Raw genomic sequence first — 22,322 nt, forward strand, 5'->3', positions numbered from 1 at the left:
AAATCTGTTACAAAACAAATGACTACATCATGAAACCTAAAAAAATTTCAAATATAGACAGGCCATGATTTTGGTTGACATTTACAAGATGAAAATAAATGTCTGAATTTCCGCAGTCAGGAATCACAGAAAATGTGGCAACAGCCGGCTGCAGGAAGTCAGCAATATTGTTAATGAATAGGCCTACATGTTTCTACATATTCAAAATAGGTTATATTTTAAAGGATGCCAAACAAGCCGCCTACAAGAAACTTGTCATTAAGAGAATCAATTTTGCTTCTACAAGGACAGGATAAGTCTCTAATAACATGTAGGTTCTACAGTTATTTAATAGCAGAATACTGCTTGTTAAATCAAATGTTCTATCTTGTGAGCACAGAATCTCTAAATCTCACATCTATTGGCACACTAGAAGAGCATCATTTTTCATGAATAACCTTTCCTTTTTCATAACTGAGAACCTTCATGTGGCAAACATGGCGATATGCTTCAAGAAATGCTCTAAGTGCAAAAGCAGACATCATATTTTTACTTTAATAAAAAGCATTCAACAAGATCCCTCACAATCAGCTGATACTACAAAATTGCCATACGAGATAGCAACTTACACGTATGACACTGACTAAAGTTTTAGCAGCAGGGAAAACATAGTATGCCTCATCTGGACTCATGATAATGAATAAGCAAAAATAGGTGTCATTTTGCAAGGAAGTTAAACACAGTCATTTATGTTAAAAACGTGTGGATGAAATTGACAGAGCTTGTCTTTTGGAAAGGTATTGCACCAAGAAAATTAAAGAAATCCAGTATGATATTCCCATACAAGTGAATATGTTCACATTTGAATGTAGGTAAATAAAAGTGATAAAAAGGAGTCCTCACTAATGTACTATTTCAATAACTTTGTGTACTGGAGAATGTTTGCCCTCTATCTCAATGTCAGCACTTCCACAATTTCATTGCAGAATCTACATCACAAGGAAAAACTTACAAAATATGTGAATTGCCTCACACAATACCACTAAATGATATCTGGGAAACATGGACATCATTTTATACCATGTCTCACATAATTTTAGATATTTTTATGGGTCATTAAAGAACAATATCAGTAGCTTGGTATTTTCATCTCCCATTCTTCAATAGTGTAGTAATATAGTAATAAATGGAGCTATAAACGTAAGCATCGAAAGAGCCATCAGAAGTGGCAAAGAAAAAGTCTACAAAATTGTAAGAAGCTGAAGAGAGATTTCTTTTTTCCAAAAAACTTTTACCAGGAGATCAATACCTACTTCAAGAATTTACATGCTTGTTTCATGAAACACACACACACACACACACACACACACACACACACACACACACACACACACAATAATTAGTATGTTGTTGCCTTGAAAGTACAGACTTTTTTTCCCTTCCATTTTTAATAAGACCAATAAGGAACTTAGTCTGACAAAGAAATGGGCTGATTTCTAAATACCAGTCTAACACCATAACGTTGTGCCAACTGAAATAGTACAGTAACATATAAAACAACAAAAAACATTTATTTAGGAAACTATGGTGGTGTCACCTCAACCAGAATAACAGCAGCAATCAGATCTTATATTCCTCACATCACCTTAAGGAAGCAAAAGCTCCTTAAGTAATCTGTCATCAACCTCCAGTGAGAGACCGAACATTTGAAATGTTGTGCAATTCAGTTCTGCTTCAGCACAAAGCACCATACTTATGGAACCATAACGATGCTTAAAGAGAACTTGAGAACCATGACACAAAAGCAACCTTCCAACTTACAGGGAATCAAAAAACTTAAAGAAAAAAAACATAGTTACCAGAATCAAAATGGGCTTTATGGACTTGATCAGATGTCAGGTGAATACTATCAACAGCAAAGTTATGTATCTCCAAAACCACAGGCTGCATGAAATGCTTGGATTTGTCAAAACTAAAGCTTATTGTACCTTTTCTCAGAACACACTTTGAGCGCAAGGTGGACATTATGAAGCGGACTACGCCACTACCAACAGACATACAACAAATAATACCATAAACCAAACGACACGTGAAACACACGAAGACCCAAGCAACACAGAGAAACAGCTGTGCAGGTGTCCACAATGCTGTGGTGGTGCAGAAACAAGCAACCTTCCCACTTGACACGTGAGGCAGAACTGTTGGGCTAAGGAGGCAAACCATTCTTTGGAAATATACAAAAGCTGTTTTACAACCATCATAGAGCTATTGCAGTGTGTGACAACCAGCATGCAGAGGATCTTGAAAATGAGAGATCATCTGTTGTAGTACAACACGTGCTTGGATTCAGAAATTTTTTCAACATTTCCTGATATAACTGGAGTGTGCACTTCGATATTTACCTTTGATTTTGAAAATCAGTCTAAAATATTGACACATGAAAACTGATATTTCACAAATGGACGTTATGTATGGTACAGCAATGATGCAAATGATGGCTTCGATGTGATACATTGAAATGGTAATGACTCAGAAACGAGTTATCTCAATCCCAGTGTCCACAAGGGTTGCCTGTGTTCCCAGGCTTCTTTTTTTCAGACATTGCTAGTTTCTGGATGTGCAGCTTTTGAGACATATGACAGGTAAGATAAACTTTGGTCACCAACATCTTGTATCGCCAGAGGACAGGTGGGATGCCCACTAAGGTGTGTAACATTCATGACAAGGCTGTGTCCTGCAGCCTCTGTATCTTGTCTGAACCAGTGAAGGCCCACTCATAACTCCTGCACTCCAAAATGTGGCAATACCACTTGAAAGAATTATTCGCAGTTACTACACAACACCACTTTAGAACACTGCTGTTAAGTGTGTTCAGGTTAGATTAGATGTACTTTTTGTCCCAATTCATCCATAGTTTGGAGAGCCTCAAATATGTACATGCCAGAAAAACAGGAATAAACAGAGTCAAATTTAAATGACAGAAATTAATACCTTATCACTGAGACTCCAAACTATACTGCCCAACACCTAATTATTTTTCATCTATTTCTTTAAGTTTAAGGCCATAATGCACGATGAAACTGACCCCCCCCTCCCCCCCCAGCCCTGCCCTGCCACCTAATCACAGTAACACCAACACCAGCCCCGCCCTGCCCTGCTACCGAATCACAGTAACACCAGCACCAGTACCACCACTACCTAGCCTACTTACCCTACAACACCCAATCTATTATCTCCAAGCCCACAAACATATGGCCACCCCAAAATCATTATTCTGTTTTAGCCACTATCAAGGGTAAGCTAGTATGTTCTCAATCTGACTTCTGTTACAAATGTTTCATATTTCCTGACGAAGTTTAAGGACACTACTGACACGAGGCCCAAATAATAATTGATGGTAAGGTAATGTAGTCCATAATATCAAGTCATTAATGATACATGTGATGTGTTAAGCACCAAAATAAAACTTGTAATATGTAATAAAATATTAATATTTTAATAGTTTCAATACAATATGGTGCCATTAATGGAATATATTCAGAATTTCACTCAGCTGTGATTTTTAAGGCTTCTTTCGTTAATGACATGATGACAAATTCTATATATGTTGTGAGACAGCTATTTTAATGAACTGAATTTTTATTCCTTACAGACTGTTTTCCCTGTTCACAGAAGATAAGAAAGGAAATCAGTTAACCAGCAGCGTAAATAATGGCCTTGCTGTGCAGGAGGGGTGGGGGAGAGGAGGAGGTGGTGACCATACGAAGGAGATGCAGAAGTATGATGTATTTAAAAATATAATTTAGCCATGTAAACTCATTTATGAAATGCAAACAGAAGTGTGCCAGCAATTATTTTGTACCTTTCGAGGTTTAATGTTAACAAGAATGTTACAGTGTATGGCGGCCAGCACTACATGCAGCATACAGATTTCGCCAGTGCTATATATATATATATATATATATATATATATATATATATATATATAAAACAGAAAGAAACTTCCACATGGGAAAAATATATTAAAAACAAAGATTCCAAGACTTACCAAGCGGGAAAGCGCCGGCAGACAGGCACATGAACAAAACACACAAACACACACACAGAATTACGAGCTTTCGCAACTGGCAGTTGCTTCGTCAGGAAAGAGGGAAGGAGAGGGAAAAATGAAAGGATGTGGGTTTTAAGGGAGAGGGTAAGGAGTCATTCCAATCCCGGGAGCAGAAAGACTTCCCTTAGGGGAAAAAAAGGACAGGTGTACACTCGCGCACACACACACACACACACACACACACACACACACACACACACACACACATATATATATATCCATCCGCACATACACAGACACAAGCAGACATATTTAAAGGCAAAGAGTAAGGGCAGAGATGTCAGTCGAGGCGGAAGTACAGAGACAAAGAAGTTGTTGAAAGACAGGTGAGGTATGAGCGGCGGCAACTTGAAATTAGCGGAGGTTAAGGCCTGTCAGATATCGAGAAGAGAGGATATACTGAAGGGCGAGTTCCCATCTCCGGAGTTCAGATAGGTTGGAGTTGGTGGGAAGTATCCAGATAACTCGGACGGTGTAACACTGTGCCAAGATGTGCTGGCCGTGCATCAAGGCATGTTTAGCCACAGGGTGATCCTCATTACCAACAAACACTGTCTGCCTGTGTCCATTCATGCGAATGGACAGTTTGTTGCTGGTCATTCCCACATAGAAAGCGTCACAGTGCAGGCAGGTCAGTTGGTAAATCACGTGGGTGCTTTCACACGTGGCTCTCCCTTTGATCGTGTACACCTTCCGGGTTACAGGACTGGAGTAGGTGGTGGTGGGAGGGTGCATAGGACAGGTTTTACACCGGGGGCGGTTGCAAGGGTAGGAGCCAGAGGGTAGGGAAGGTGGTTTGGGGATTTCATAGGGATGAACCAAGAGGTTACGAAGGTTAGGTGGACGGCGGAAATACACTCTTGGTGGAGTGGGGAGGATTTCATGAAGGATGGATCTCATTTAGGGGCAGGATTTTAGGAAATCGTATCCCTGCTGGAGAGCCACATTCAAGGTCTGATCCAGTCCCGGGAAGTATTCTGTCACAAGTGGGGCACTTTTGGGGTTCTTCTGTGAGAGGTTCTGGGTTTGAGGGGATGAGGATGTGGCTCTGGTTATCTGCTTCTGTACCAGGTTGTGTCTGTGTATGTGTGGATGGATATGTGTGTGTATGTGTGTGCGAGTGTACACCTGTCCTTTTTTTCCCCTAAGGGAAGTCTTTCCGCTCCCGGGATTGGAATGACTCCTTACCCTCTCCCTTAAAACCCACATCCTTTCGTCTTTCCCTCTCCTTCCTGAAGAAGCAACCATCGGTTGCGAAAGCTAGTAATTCTGTGTGTGTGTTTTGTTCATTGTGCCTGTCTACCGGCGCTTTCCCGCTTGGTAAGTCTTGGAATCTTTGTTTTTAATATATATATATATCCTTCAATTGGTATTGAAAATGACAGGCCCTCTTGGTAACAATTCCGTAACAACAAAAATAATCAATTTCTGACAATGTGATGTAATTGGACACACAATAAATCAGCTCACCAAGCAGTGGCAGGAAAACACACATATAAAAAAGAGTTTTATATATGCAAGCTTTTGAAGCCAGTGGCTCCTTCTTCTGGTCACCTCTCTTCCTTTCCTTTCAACCCTTCTGCCAGATGAAGGAGCCTCTGGCTCTGAAAGTTTGCATATGTTAAATCATTTTTTTAATATTTGTATTCTCCTGCCGCCACTTGGTGAGTAGTTTTTTATCCATCCAATAATAAATCAATAAGTTCATTTTTTTTTAAATTTTTGTGATGGATGTAGTGTTACAAAGCAAGTGAACTGCCAACAGAAAATGATCCTGATATTACAACTGCTTACAACAGGCATCTTCATAATTCAGTTTAATTACTCTTCTTCTATAGTGTACTCGCATTAATCTAAAACTTATTGCTGTTTTTTCTCACATGGGCTGCTCTTAAATGTTTGCATTAAGTTAAAACTACAATATGTAGTAATAGGCAATATTTAAGTAGAGCTCAAATACAGAAAATTGAAAGTCTGCCAAAGTGAAGAAGTTAAAAATACAATGAACATAAATACAAGCATCCAGTGTTCAGCTACATGCCCAGAACAGATGTCTACTAAAATTGGTGACAAAAGTGAAATCAGAGAAACGTCTGAGGATTTAAAAGTTGAAAGTAAAAGTCCGTACTGTCATAAAAACTCAACGAGGGAAGATTCTAACACTTTGTAAGTTCATAGAGGATGTAATACCAGCTTTGAAAATGAACCACCAGTAATAAACACTGATTCACCAGCAAGACATTGTTCTACTCAAATTCAAAATAATCAGCAAACTGCACATTTTAGCATCAATAAAGGATTATTCCAATGCAAACTGAATGAAGAGACTAAGCTAAAATTTATAAACAGCACACCAGGCAAGCCTCAATGCCCTTTCCTTGGAAACACTGAGACCAAAAGATCGTTCAACTGTGATTACTATTACAATTATACTAAAACAGGCCACAAAACTGAACAATTTTATGTATGTGCTCCCCTACTTTTAACACAGTATATTGTGTAGCATGACAGTTGTTTGGAGGTGGAGAAAATGCAAGGCACAATACACAAATTAATGACGCACGGTCTAACCAAGAAAATAAAAGTACACTAAACTTGCGCTACACATTTAAATCCATCTACTACTTACAGCATGAGGAAACAAGACAAAACCATTAATACGCATTTTGATGAAGGACACAACCAAATGAAGGCTATAATTTCTAGAATAATATTTTCTACACATATCTCTACTGCAGGCAAATCTTTCACGTGAAAGCCCATAAATCCAAGACGATGTGTTACAACTGTTAAATGATTGTGTTTCAGAATGAGTCATCCATGAAATCAAACAGCAGCCATTTTTTCACTGACTGTAGACACAACTCCAATTGTATCAAGAAAGGACCAACTTAGTGTCATTGTAAGCAGTTTGAAATAAAAGGAATTCCATGAGGTAAGGGGCTTTGATGCTGAGAGTTTTGAAAAAGAAATAATAACTAATTTAGAGAAGAGTGACAACATACAAGTGGACAGCTGCAGAGGTCAAAGATATGCCAATGCTGCATCTATGAATGGCGCGCGCACACACACAGGTTCACAGTCAAGAATTGAAGCATTTGTCCCAAATGCTGAGTTTATACATTATTCAACACACAACTTAAATTTGGTACTAAATCATTCAGTCACAAATAAAGTGGATCCGCAACAGTTCAGTCATGAATGAAATGGAACTGCAACATTTATAACAGAAAATACAATGCATTTATGTCTTCTTTGGTGCTTCTGGAGTTCGATACTAACAATTGAGTGAAACTATTGTAACTGACAGAAATGTTACAGTGATTCTGAAGAAATAGTGTTCAATTAGGTGTTCTTTCCAACTTCTTCAAACTGCAAGAAATAAGCAAGTCACCTTAAGAAACTATATTGAAATTGCAGTAGAAAAATCAATAGTACTAGCGAAGTTTGGAGCATTGTCCAGAGTTGATCTCAAAATATATCCACAAAGTGAAGAACTTTTTGGTGAGCTTGCTGCAAATCATAGAACTGTGGATACACTCTTTTCAAGACACAGTTTTCAAAGCTTGTGTTGATATTTCAATTCAACAACGAAACAACTGTGGCTACTCAAACTTTAAAGAAAAAAAAATAAATAAATAAATAAAATCCCTGAGAATTCCAGGTGTGAGGAGGAAGATGGATTCAAGAAGCTCCTGATAAATTAATGGAAATTAATTAATGGTGATCACGGGGAGGGAGGACAGCATAACATCATAGTTACTTTTCTTTCATCTCAGCTGAACTATTTAGTAGCCACAAGCAGCAGTTCAACTGCAGTTTTTAAATATCGATAATTTATAAGGAACGAATACACTTTAAAATAATAAGTTTTTTAAAACTTGTCGTTCATAAAACAATAAATTCTGTTTCAATCAAAGGTTGAAACACAGAATTTTCTGAGATTTTATGAAATTTCCCTGATTTATCCAGATAAAATGTAATTTGCAAGAATTCTAGCTTTTCCAGAATCGTCATCCTGCGAAACAAACATTTTATCAGCCATTAGAATGTCAATTACTATTTTTCTTTCTTACATCCTATTTATGTTTTTAAGTTAGAAAATGAAGATATTCAGAGCAGAAAATCGTTATGAAGTATGAATCAGATTCTACCATAAATTGTTTATTTGAACTTATTAGCCTAGAAAAACTTATGTCAAAAAAATTTGAAAAGAAAAGAAAGAAGGTGTCGATTATAGACCTCACAAAGTTTTTGTTTGTCGAAAATATTTTTCTTGTAACTAATCTCCATAACAGCACAGCTCTCCAGCTGTACTGGACTCCACAAGTTACTTCTACTACATCAAGAAGATGATTTTCTAAATTGAAATTAATAAAAAAATTTCTTAGAAACTCAATATCTCAGCATCCAAGAAGTTCTAAGCACTGAACATAAGACGTGTGTTCTCTAAACTTGGTAGACATTGTACAAAATTTTTTTGAGTGCTAAGCTTACGGGAACTGGAAAGATGTGTGCGCTTTAGCATATAGTTTCACTTCAAAAAACTGAGATGATGTTTATTTTACAAGAAGAGTCTGCATCCACAGTTGAAAGGTCAGCATGGAAGATTGCTATGCAATGGGCCAGGTTAGATTCCTGGCCACACTGGAGATTTTCTCTGCTCGGAGACTGGGTGTTGTATTGTCTTCTCCATTTTATCCTCAATGACAACTCGCTGAGGTGGCATCAATTAAAATGACTTGCACCAGGTGATCAGTCTACCCAATGAGAGACACATGCACTATATTTGATTTTATATCCCTACCCCCTACATGGTGTGCATCAACAAGTGAGTTTATTTCACTTTTAATCTAGATTACGATGTGAGAATGTCTGTTTTCTTATTACCACAAGGCCCCCAAAAATTATTTGCCAGAGGGGGTGGGGTTGGGCAGGGGGGGGCGCAAATCCTTTGTGACGTCACTGTGTGTAATATCTCACTGTGACAGGTTAAAGATACATTTCAGAATCAATTGTGGAATACTTTAGGAACCACATGAGCATAAGATGGACTCCTGGTCCAGGAGTAGCATCTTAGACTAGTAATCAAAACGTCACTGGTCCTGGGTCTGAACCCTGACCTGCTTAAATTCTGAATAAAAATCATCAGTGATGATGACGCGGACTTCCGACATAGGAAGTCACCCCCATATTGCCAACAGGCTTGTCAAAGACGGCAGATTAACCGACTGAGGTTTAGCGCACTCTCTTGCCACTAGGGCGGGAAAGTTCTCCCAAAAGGCAGAAAAATCAGCAATGATAAATGGCATGGGATTGCAGAAAACAATGGAGACCAATACATTAAAGACACATAATGTGTATCCACAGTAGATGTGACCCGTAATTGAAAAAAAGTGTCAGGATGATCTCTCCACTGCCAAAAGATTCCAGACTAGTCCCACATTCAGATTTCTAGGAGGGGACTGCCAATGGGGAGGTGACCATGAGAACAAGATTGAATAGCTCTACAAGTTGCAGCCTGGAATGTCAGGAGTTTGAATTGGTAGGGCAGCTATAAAATCTCAAAAGGGAAATGTTAAGGCTCAATCTAGATATGTGAAGTGAAATGGAAAGAAGACGAGGATTTCTGGTCAGGTGAATATAGGGTTCTATTACTAGCAGCAGAAAATGATATAACGGGAGTATGATTTGTTATGAATAGGGAAGGAGGGCAAGAACAAGTTATTGCGAACAGTTCAGTGATAGTGTTGTTCTCATCAGAGCTGATAGCAAACCAACTCTGACAAAGACAATTCAGGTATACATGCCGACATCGTGGGCAGCAGAAGATATAGAGAAAGTAATCAAGGATACTGAATGGGTAATTCGGTACATAAAGGGAGATGAAAATGTAACAGTTATGGAGGATTGAAATGCAGTTTTCGGGGAGGAAGCAGAAGAAGGGGTTATGGGAGTGTATGGCCTTGGTAGTAGGTTTGAGAGAGATGAAAGACTGAGTTCTGCAATAATTTTCAACAAGTATTAGCAAATATTCTGTTCAAGAAACACAAGCGGAAGAGCTATACTTCCACATGGCCGGGAGAACCGAAAGACTTCAGTTAGATAACAGAATGGCCACGCAGAGATTCCAAACTCATATATTAAGACTGTAGGACATACTCAGGAGCAGATATAGACTCAGATTACAATTTAGTAATGATGAAGAGCAGGCTGAATTTTAAGAGATTAGTCAGGAAGAACCAGGATGCAAAGAAGTGGGATACAGAAATGTTAAGGAATGAAGAAATATGGTTGAAGTTACCTGAGGCTATACATGCTGTGATAATGAGTAGTTCAGTAGGCAGTTCAGTTGAAGTGGAATGGATGTCTCTAAAAAATGGTATTCATGGAAGTTGGAAAGAAAAACATAGGTACAAGGAAGCTAATTGCAAGGAAACCATGGATAACAGAAGAAAAACTCCCATTGATCGCCAAAAGAAGGAAGTACAAAAATGTTAAGGGAAATTGGAGAAAATAGAAATAAAAGTCAATCAGGAATTATATAAATAAGAATTATATAAATAAGATTATATAAATAAGATGTGCAGTTGAGATGAGTACATTAAAAATGTAAAAAAGGAATAAGAGGCACACAGCAATCGGTCACAATCCCATTAGTTTTTATTACTCTTGCGTACCTAAATAGCCGAAATTTAGATATGCAAGAAAAATAAAAACTAATGGGACTGTGACTGATTGCTGTGTGCTTCTCCTTCCATATAGTCTATGGTTGCTGTGCACAACAGTTCCTCATGAAATCAAAGTTGGTAAATGTGAAGAAACTAACAAAGAAATGACTGTCAGAAGGACTGACTCAGTATACAAAAAAGTCAAACTATCTTCAGTGAAATTAAAAGCAAGAGTGTTAGTACTAAGAGTGCAATGAGAATTGCACTGTAAAATGCAGAGGAGAGAGTGGAAAACTGGAAAGAATACACTGAAGGCCTCTGAGAGGGAGAGCACTTGTCTGATGACAAGATAGAAGAAGGGACAGGACAGAAACCAACAGGGAAGAGACAGGGGACACCGCATCAGAATCAGAATTTAAAACGGCTTTGGAGGACATAAGATCATATAGGGTAAAAGGGCTAGATCAGAATTTTTACAATCACTGGGGTAAGTGGCTACAGAATGACTATTCACATTGGTGTGTAGAACGTATGAGACTAATGATATATGAGCAGACTTTTGGGAAAACATTATCCCCACAATTTTGAAGATTGTGAAAGCCAACAAGTCCGAGAATTACTGCACAATCAGCTTAACAGTTCATGCATCCAAGTTACTGATAAGAACAATATACAGAAGAATGGAATAGGAAATTGAGGACCTGTTAGATGACAATTAGTTTGGCTTTAGGAAAGGTAAAGGCACCAGAGAGGCATTTCTGATGCCAGAGTTCATAATGGAAGCAAGACTGAAGAAAAATAAAGACACTTTCATATGATTTGTCGACCTGGAAGAAGTGTATGACAATTAGGGGTAGTCCATAGGGAAACATGAGTGGCGTACAGTATGTACAGGAACCAAGAGGGAAAATATGAGTGGAAGACCATGAACACAGTGCTAGGATTGAAAAGTACGTAATAGACAGGGGTTTAGTCCTTCACCCCTGCTGTTCAATCTGTATATTGAGGAAGCAATGACAGAAATAACAGAAAGGTTCAAGAGTGGACTTTAAATTCAGGGTGAAAGGTTATCAATGGTAAGATTCACTAACACTGCTACCTCAGTGAAGTGAGAATAATTACAGGATCTGTTGAATTGAATGAACAATCTAAGTTCACAATATGGACTGAAAGTAAATCAAAGAAAGACCAAAGTAATGGGAAGCAGCAGAAATGAGAACAGCAAGAAACTTCAATCAGTATTGGTGATCATGAGGTACACAAAATTAAGGAATTATGTTATCTAGGCAGCATAGTAATCCATGACGGATAGAGTAATGAGGACAAAAAAGCAGACTAGTGCCAGTAAAAAGGGGATTCCTGGTCAAGATAAGTTTACTGGCATGAAACATAAGCCATAATTTGAGGAAGAAATGTCTGAGAATGTCGATTTGGAGGATAGCATTGTATGGTAATGAAACATGGACCAAGGGAAAACCAGAACAGAAGAGAAGAGAATTGACACATTTGCGATATGATGCTACAGAAGAATGTTCAAAATTAGGTGGATTGATAAGGTAAGGAGTGAGGAGGATCTCCGCAGAATTGCCATGTAAAGGAATAAATTGGGAACACTGACAGGAAGAAGAGACAGGATGCTAATCCATCTGTTGAACACCAAGGAATAAATTCCATGGTATTAGGGGGTAAAAACTGTAGAGGAAGACATCAAACAAATAATGAGGTTGCATGGGCTACCCTGAGATGAAAATATTGGCACAGGAGAGGTATTCGTGGTGTGCCGCATCAATCCAGTCAGAAGATTGGTGATTCAAAAACAATAAATAAATAAGTAATATGCATTCAACTGAAATGATTTGAAGACATTGTAAAAATCCTAAGCCAGAATAAAGTGGCACAGATATAAATCCTGCTCCTTGAATATTAGTGCAGTATCTCGACTAACATGATGCTTAACTCTATTCCTAACAAGACACCACATGTTTTTATACAATGAAGATTACATTCTGGCTTTTGCTGCTTCCCACTTTCCAACAAATACTGGAGAACTCTTTCTAAAATGAGGTGATAAACATGTATATATGCCAAAATACAAAATGAGGTCATCCCAAGGCAATCTCAGGGCAATTTAATCAATGTAACTGCTGGGTTGGAAAGAGAATACTCATGTTGCAAGTATGAACAAAGTAGTTTGGTGTGTCACCTTCAGACCTTGTACCGACAGTCAGTCTTACAATCAAGTGCAGGATAGGCAACACATCTTATATCAGCGTATTTGATCCTGGCTAGATTATATGTGCCTGAAGGAACATTCCATTTCCGAGTTCTTGCAACCACTGAAATTTTCATATGCTACTGTGTCACTGGTGTACCGCAAATAAATCAATTTCACAAAAAAATGCAGTTTGCTGATTCAGCTGCCACTGGAAACACATTGATGGGTCACTAATGATTACTGTGGATTAAAATACCAGACCGACTGATCAAATTCCAGCAAATTACTTGTCCATTTAATGCCAGAGTACGGCACCAGCACTACCACCACCATCAGCACAACCACTACCACCACCAACCCCAACAACAAATGAACTGCCAGACGATCCAGATGCTATGAGGTACAAGAGCCATCACCCATAAGTGAATTTCTGTTCATAACACATTACCGACCATAGGTTAGGAGAGAGGTGAGAATACTTCACAAGGTGTTTAACAATGAAATTCACCAAACAGCTGTGCAATTGAGATTTTATTTTATTTCATTTTATTTTCCCTACCACTTTCAGCAATTCATTATGCCATCTTCAGGCACCTCTTAAAAATAATCAATACTGGCATACTAGGACCATACATTCCGGGATGTAATGACTTCTAAACCTCTGGTAACCCCTAATGGATCAACAGAGACTTCACAAGGTGATCAAAGCATGAAGGAAGAAAGATGATTAAGATTTAATATCTTTTCAATGATGATGTGATCACAGACAATCAAAGCATGTAAAAATGTGCCTTGGACTAAGCAGCAGCACTACACATTGGTACACACCAATGGTCCTGTCAGTCTGCCACTGTCATTCACTCACTGATGAATAATACACAAGTAACCACTTGTTCACCCACAAATGACTTGTACTTTCATCACAACAGTGTCCTACCTTGTTGTTTTGGAATTGTGTCAGAATGGTTTGAGAAATGGTCCATGTACATCCGAGTACTTGTGTGGTCTCCAGATCACCTGATATCATTTATGTTGAACATATTTGGGACAAAACCTAACAAGTATGCACATCTGCGACTCATACCAATCCTCTGAGGCATGGGTGACCAGGATGGCTTCAAATGCGTTTGGTGTCACATGCAATATGTCAATTTATAATTTTATACGTGTGGAGATCTACACAAATGAACAGCTTCCAACATTTTTCTTCCCTCAGCAATTTGCTTCAGAAAGCTGCTGCCAAGAACGCCAGAATATCAAAATTTCACCCATCATAACAGCAAATGAAACAGAGACGAGTAATTGATTGTTGCTTCAGATTAACACTTTGAGGGAAGTCATTTTACAGGACAAGACTGTTTTTTAATCAAAAGAAATACTTAATTTAATTTAATTAATTATCAGTTAATTTAATCCACTTGATTATAGGCAGTAGTTATGCAGAGATTAAGAGGACTGCATAAGATATGCAAGCAGGAAAGCTGTATGAAACCATTCAAACTGACGACACCATCAACAACAACAATGGGCTTTCTCAACAAATGCTAAAAAACATTTATTCAATGCTTACAGTATTTGATGATCCACACAGCATTGTGGACAGAACACCGATGGTACCCATAATAAGAATGTAGCACAACCTTAGTATGTAAGAACACAACTACCACAAATGTGAAGGAAAATATGCAAGCCCTATGCCAGTTGCATGGACCAATAGCATACATAATTCTTTAAAACAGGTCAGCATAACACATGAACTACAACACCACTTGGAGTTGTCAGCCTAATAACCTAACTGGTTTGAATGTCCCACATGCAATGGAGTCATTAAAAAGAGACGCATTCATTTTAAAGAAATGTTTTAATTTCTTCCTATCTTTTTCTTCAAATTAGTATAGATCACAGAGCTGCTTCCACTGGATCTATGTTGCACTAACGGACAATGACAGCTACATACTGCACTAACCTTTTCCGAACTACAGAGGTAACCTTCGTATTATAACACCATTTGGGCCCCGTCATCCTTATGAACACATTTCTCATTGAAATATCTCCATGAAATATGTTTGTCTATCTAATTTTACATCATGCCATGCGCTTAAATTCACTACCAGCAATTTATTACACCTGCTTGCAATTTCAAATTTTTAGTAGAAACTGGTGCAACAGTCAAACTAACAATTTCACAGGTGTAATAGCACTTAATTGAGATAATGAGTACTAAAACAGCACTAATAATTTGTCATATCTACACTCCAAAGTAGCTTGTTACAGCTTTCACATATACAGTGACTTTTCTTTCACACAAGATCTTGGGATCACAATTTGTGATGCTGCATACTGCCACAGAAATCGTGTTTTCACTTTCTACTGAACAGTTCAGATATTTTTTGCAGTAGAAAAGTCTTAAATAGTTTAGTCTCCTTGTGAGCCCAAGTGAGAAGCTGCTTCAGTAAATAAGCAGCTATATTTACATGCAAAACACTGTATCAGTTCCTCTTTATAGGCTTACACAATGTTGCAAATGATAATAATAATTATTATTGTTATTACTGTTTTTGTTCATGCAAATCTTTGTACCTCCCACAAATTCTGTAATAGTTCTTAAATGTTACATATTTATATTTCGATGGTTACTACAGTTTTAGGATGGAATTCAGATACAGCATACAATAGTAAAAAAATATCATCGTGCAGCATCAAGTTGCTTAGATTTAAAAATAGAGTGCAAGAGAAAGATGTCCCTGGAGACCAATATGAATGAAACTGGTATCAATAATCATGACAGTGCCATTTTCACCAATATCAAAATATATGTTCGAATCACACAGCAAACTTTTGAAAATCCTTTACGTTAATTATTATTTTTTATTTGGGAAAAACATTCTAAAAAATGTTCTTTTCATAAAAACATCACAGCCACATTAATTAATTGTATTTTAACTGAATTTTTAACAATGCAATTCCTTCCTATGAACTCAACTAAAATGATCAACAGATGAACATATGCCTGTAAGTTAGCTTTCAGAAAATGATAAAGCATTACAAAATCAGTTTAATTTAAATTATACTCCAATTCTGTATCATAAATTGGTGGCCGAATAATGGTGAATTCCAATAAGTTAATATCAACAGCAGTGTAAGGTTTCCTCCCTGACCTCTTAATTGTTTTACCAAGCAATGTAAAAAAGGATAATTTTAGAACTCTTATGTAACCAAATTTCATGTATGAAAAAGATGTAACATACATCATATTACGTAGGTCACTGTGTGAAATCAGAAAAATACTTACCACCCTAATAAAAATTTGGACATGCAGTGGTGGGAGTGATGATTATGTTGAGGCTGATTATTCATAAGAATCACACAAAAGTGTCTCAAAAACTGATTTACAGTTTAACAGTTAAAGTTGAAGACAATAATGTAGTAATTATGATCTGAATACTTCCAATAGGCTGTATCATATCACAAATACTACTGCAATGTTTGATAATTGACACCATGTCTTAGGAAACATGTATCTTTTGTTGCAAGAAATAAACAAAGAACTTCTGGGTCACAACTTTTTATTTACTGATAACTGGTTTCTATTTTTGGTGCACATCATATTTAGGTCTGGCACTGCAAAGTGCAGTTTGCCAACAATGTGTGAAACAAACACCATCTGGATCACAACTTTTTATTCACCAACAGTCAGTTTCAATCGTCAATGACGATCATCTTCAGGTCTGGCACTGTAAAGTGCTATTTATCAACACTAACATACTGCACTTAGCGGCACCATACTTGAAGATGGTCTGCAGCACAGATTGAAACGGGTTGTCTGTAAATAAAAAGTTGTGGTCCAGATGATGTTTGTTTATTTACTGTAATGTTTCATTAACAACTTTCGGCATTTGGCACTACAGTTCATACCTATTTACAAAAGGAAGAAAGGGGTGAATGAATTTACGAGAAAATTTTCTAATCTGCGAAGGCTCAACCCAAAATCGCATTTGTCGTCCCAAGAACTGCTCCCTATTTCCAGTGGGGCCAGTTTGAAAACCTGCATTGTATTCCAGATACATCCTTGGTCTTTGGGTAAATATATCAACAGATATATTTTATTCCAAGTAAGAAGTATGGAAAAATTATTAAGTTTCAGATAATATTTCTGTTTATTAGAAATGTTATGAAAACATATGCAGTTGTAAATATTTGCAACAAAATGAAAACTTTAACATAACAATGGCATAAATACATTCCAGTTACAAGAAAATGTTTACAAAAATAAATGCTTTTGACATATCATTATACAATAAATATTAAAGGCTAAACCATAAAAAGATAATTATTTCTTCAACCAGATTCTAGCAAACAAATATAAATTTTATCCATTCATTTACAATAAAAAAACACTGTCATGGATTTAATAGAAGAAGGCTGGCTTCATGCAATATCCTGAAAAAGTCTCACTTCAAAGAAAAATACTGTTTCACTTAGCAATGAATAATAGGAAGTATATATTTCAAATGCACAACGATGCTCATAATTTCAATTTTGGGAAAGCTGTTTCAAACAGCCAAACATTGTCATGGATTTAATAGCAGGAGGTTGGTTTAATGAAGAACTTTGAGAAAGTCTCACAGGAAAAGAAAAATATTGTTCACTTACTTACAAATATCAAGAATTATACAAATCCTTCAACTGTACAACAATGCTTTCAATGTGAATGTTGGGAAAACTGTGAAAACTGTTTCATACAGGAAGCTCATATCTCCCCCTCCTCTCTCTCTCTCTCTCTCTCTCTCTCTCTCTCACTCTGTGTGTGTGTGTGTGTGTGTGTGTGTGTGTGTGTGTGTGTGTGTGTGTGTGAAGAGGGGATTGATTGACACAAACCTGTATCACAAATATGGATGTCTTAAAACAGCTCACTTAAACTTAACGAAAGAAGATTGTTAAAGTGGCAGTGATATTACAGAAAAAGTGGTAACCAACCATCCTTTGCCTAATTAGTGCTTCTCTGCCCACTTGTCATTTAAGACTGTATAATGATAAAAGGAGTGACAGTCCCATTACACTTCATTAAAATGGTGAATACTTGCAGAAAAGGAAGTATCAGTGGCTATTTAATGAAATGTAGTTCTGAATAGATTCCTTACATTTCTCATCGATCTGCAGAACATTTGAAACTGCTTAAGCACCATTTTGTTCACTTAAATAATTATGAAACAAGCCTCCAGTACCTTTCAGAAGAAACACAATACATGCTTCTATATAAATGTTTCTAAATTATCTTCATGATTTAATTTTTCATATAGCAAATTTTACTGCTGGAAGATCATTCAATCCACTAACAGGAATAAGTGGAGGAAGTTCTTACAGTACGGAAATTTTTGTCAATGGCACAGCAACCACTAATCAAAGCGAACAGCAACAACACCAAAACAAGACCATAACCTTAACCTAAGTCCAAATGGAAGTTTTAAAAAGACATTTCAATGAATAAGTCATGATGTTCACCTTTATTAAAAATCATTACCCATCTGATATGATACCAGGAAATGCATGCTCAATTCTGATCTCTCAAAATCAAAAATTTTCCTTCGTAGATGGAAACAAAAAGAACAATGACACAAAACCCGATAAAAATTATTCATAGAAACAGTAGAAAGAGATCAATGTAGAAAAACAGCAACATATCAGATGGTGCTTGATCAGTGAGAAGCAATGTTTGGGGTATTTCTATTACTGGTGAATTCCACAAATATGATATTTAAAATTTTTTCATAATCTTTCAAGTATTTCTCTCTTCAGACTGACTAGTGAAACAATAACTTCATTTTCCTCTAAGTCCCAGATGTTGAAGTAGATATGTATTTATATGAAATCAGACTTCGACGTTTTGGAGTTGTTTTTTAAACATTTCCCGGTTATGTCACCATATTACCAGATGAAATTCAATGATTGAGTCTCTGTACAACTTCATAACGTTATCATGCTCTCATATTCTAAGAATTTTATCAATAGGTTATTTTCAAATGTCAATTACATCTTTGTTTTTCTCCCTCATTGTCTACACAGCCTCAATCTGCCAGCAATGAAAGGCACTTTCTACTCAGGCATGAATGAAAATAAAGATTTAAGGTGATCAGAGTTTAACATCCAACTGATATCAACAAAGACCAAGCTGTAACACACACTAGACATTGTGTAGTAACAAATATGTTGAACTGATAGGGGTACAAAAACATTCTTTTTTTTCACTCACTGCAATGGAGAGGAAATAGAGTGTGGGAGATACATAAGTGATCTATCACGGAGAATTAACTAATGTTATCTTCCATAGGTATTAGTGTCACATCAAATGTGCTCCAAGTGCTTTCTTATCCAAACAATGACACTATGTCGTTTTTGTAATTTGTGTGTGTTTGAAAGGGATGCTCACTGCTCTATGTTTTCACTTTTTCTTTCCTGACTGCTGTTTTCATTCAGAGTGAATAGAGACTACTCCTTGGCTTTTACTCATACTTTTAAGCTTTCACTTATTTCTTCCTAGCCACATTTTGTTTCTGAAAAGATGTCAGGACAACAGATTTAGAAAATATTTTGCTCCTTGAAGTTTTGTTTTTATATTTGTAGAGAACTTTCCGTTTATGAAGTAGGTTTGGAAACAACATGTGGAAACTGGAATACGTTTGTATCCTGCTGTGCCAATGACATACTTCAACTTTCATGAACACCAAGAATGACGTCACTATGTACTATTCAATAATGTGTCACAATATGCTTCTAGCTTCCACATTACAAATTTGAATTATTTCACACAGAATGTTAATGCTAACAAAATTAATTTCATGGAAAAATATAATTTCAGTATTGCAGTTCATTAACACACTAAGTATTATTGCTATGTACCAAGAAGGTAAAATCTGACAGTTTTGCTAATCTTGATTCTTGTGCTTATACTATGTCAGTCACAAATCTACTATTCCATTCAGTTTGTTGGAGGATAGACTTTTCTCAAAAAATTTGTACAATTATTCTTAATAACGTATTTTTAACTTACATAATTTAAGGAATAGCTGGAAGCTTTTTTTTTCGCTGATTACAATACAGCAATATAAATTCGTGCACATACTGAGTTCTGAACTCTGTAAAAATCTCTATAAAAATCTACTCTCTATAACCAGAATTATTGCATATTAGCCTGGAAACACAATATACGAGATTTTTCTCTTATCCTCATATTAACTCTTGTTGTAACACACACAAGTATCAAATTTAAATCACAATTTGAAATGTGTATTTGCTTCACATTAGTCAAACAATGAACAACTATCTTCACCAATAAATTTACTTCTTAGGTTCCAAAATATTTAAAAAATAACAGTTCTGGTGTGAACAACATGCAGCAGAAGACTAGAAGCCAGCTCAGCTGTTGCTGTCCATGTGTCTGAAGGTTTGTACTTTGGGTGCACCAGCCACTACAGAAGCCCTATCTCCCTCAGAGCCCCTTCCACTGCTTCATCCTTCAGAATGACAGAAAATCAACTTTTGCAAAACCAAATTCCACATCCAGGCAAACTAAAGCTGAGAGCTACAGAACCAATAATCATGTATCATGTTAAATAGAAGAGAATGCACAGTCAACAAAATGAAATATTTTATTAGCTATGAGAAATCTGAGGAATGTTGGCACAATCTGGTGTGTGTGTGTGTGTGTGTGTGTGTGTGTGTGTGTGTGTGTGTGTGTGTGGAGAGATTTCTTGCAGCAGGAAATAAGTACCAACAAAAACAACAATGTTGTTTTTAATACCATAACACTGCCTAACAATAAAAATACGAGTAAATCATCACTGTATGAGAAGCTCTGTTAGTAAATAGTAAAGAATGACTACAGCTACTACAGTGAAACAATAAATTTATTCACGTATGTTATACTGATCTACATTAAGTTTTTAGTTTAACACAGATTCAAAGACAAAGCAAAGAAATAATATGCAAGACATATATCAACAGGCTTTATTCTACTGACTAGCGTAGTAACAAAGAAGAAAACGAACAACACAACTGAGAGGCTTGCACAATGATACTTCTGTCAACACTACATTATATATCTAATTTGTAGAGTACTACTGTAGTAGGCCGAACACAAAAACTTTTAAAAATGAATGTTATATTACGTACAGCATGCAACAATTGTTAGTGTTAAGGCAGCGGATTAACTATAAGACACCAGTTCTCTTTAAAGCTGTTAATGTTAAATCATAAATTTTAAACATTTGTCAGTTATGCACCTTATGATACCACAAAAGTATGGAAGGGGGAGGGGTGATGGAAGATATTACAAACTAGATAATTCTTCTTCTGGATTGTCCTGCAGGCAATGCCTGCAATGAAGCCATCAATTTAAAAAACAAAAGTCACTTGGGACTAGTATTGGATACCAGCAGCTTAGAGTTTACTGAAAGAAGCACACAGAATCATTTAAAATGATTTACGTATGGATTACAAAGAAATGAGAATATATTGTCCCTAAACAACAACATAGTGTTTCATCACTGTATCAACAATCACACAAACTTAAAATAACTTTAGGAAGACAAGAAAGCCAAGTATAAAATTTATTTTAGATATGTCTGCCAGCAGTCAGGTACCTGCAAGGAAAAAAGTTAGGCGAAAGACCTATGCAGCTTCCATTTTATCTGTAAACCATGTTTAGTAACTCATTCCTTCCCTGCTCAATTTTTTCTCTATATATATGGTACAAATGTAGACTTCACCAGTATGCAAACTCCCTATGGATCAAAAATCCATTCAACAAAGACGGAAGAGGCAGTTACAGTAATATGCAATTTGAGTACTGAAGATTATGTGCATGCATTTTTACTATGAGAAGTCTTAACATCAGGTGGCACTTTCACCAGCATTAATGACACGTGGACTACTTTACATCAGTGAAACTGACCTAAAGAGAAAATGTGCTACAAAAATAAAAATAAAGAAATCAGATAACCAAACAATAAATTTTTTTTTTGCTAACGAGCCTGTTTATGACAAACAGATGTAATATCTGACAGTATTTTAATTTAGGAAATAAGATGATGTAAGATGCTTTCAGAAAGCTGAAAAGAGGAAATAGGAATTAAAGGAAGACCAGAAAATGTACAATCCATTCTGAATTACACTAAAAAGTATGTAACAACTATGTTAATCAGTTTCCCTTATCTCAGTGCATTCAGAAAAAGGCTACAACAGAGAAGACTAAAAAAATCAAATTATCCCACATCAGAGTTATTTAAAACATGATCATCTAATGAAACACAGTCAATTTAGGATGTATCAAATTAATTATATTTTACAG

The 22,322-nt window shown here is 36.5% G+C and overlaps 1 protein-coding gene across 4 annotated transcripts in view; it reads right to left on the reverse strand.

Moving 5' to 3' along the window:
- The window catches only part of LOC126354011 (AP-1 complex subunit sigma-2), a 63,299-nt gene that overhangs the window by 3,053 nt on the left and 37,924 nt on the right, over window positions 1-22,322 (reverse strand). For 2 of the 4 annotated variants that reach the window (XM_050003355.1, XM_050003338.1), the window contains exon 5: window positions 20,093-20,487. The exons of the other annotated variants lie outside the window; for them this stretch is intronic. In XM_050003355.1, coding sequence (XP_049859312.1) covers window positions 20,443-20,487 — 45 coding nt within the window. In that variant the 3' untranslated portion in view covers window positions 20,093-20,442. Of the gene's footprint in view, window positions 1-20,092; window positions 20,488-22,322 lie in introns of those variants that run through there. 4 annotated transcript variants of the gene reach the window in all.

Source organism: Schistocerca gregaria, chromosome 1 (genome assembly GCF_023897955.1).
Source record: "Schistocerca gregaria isolate iqSchGreg1 chromosome 1, iqSchGreg1.2, whole genome shotgun sequence".
Taxonomy (NCBI): Eukaryota; Metazoa; Arthropoda; class Insecta; order Orthoptera; family Acrididae; genus Schistocerca; species Schistocerca gregaria.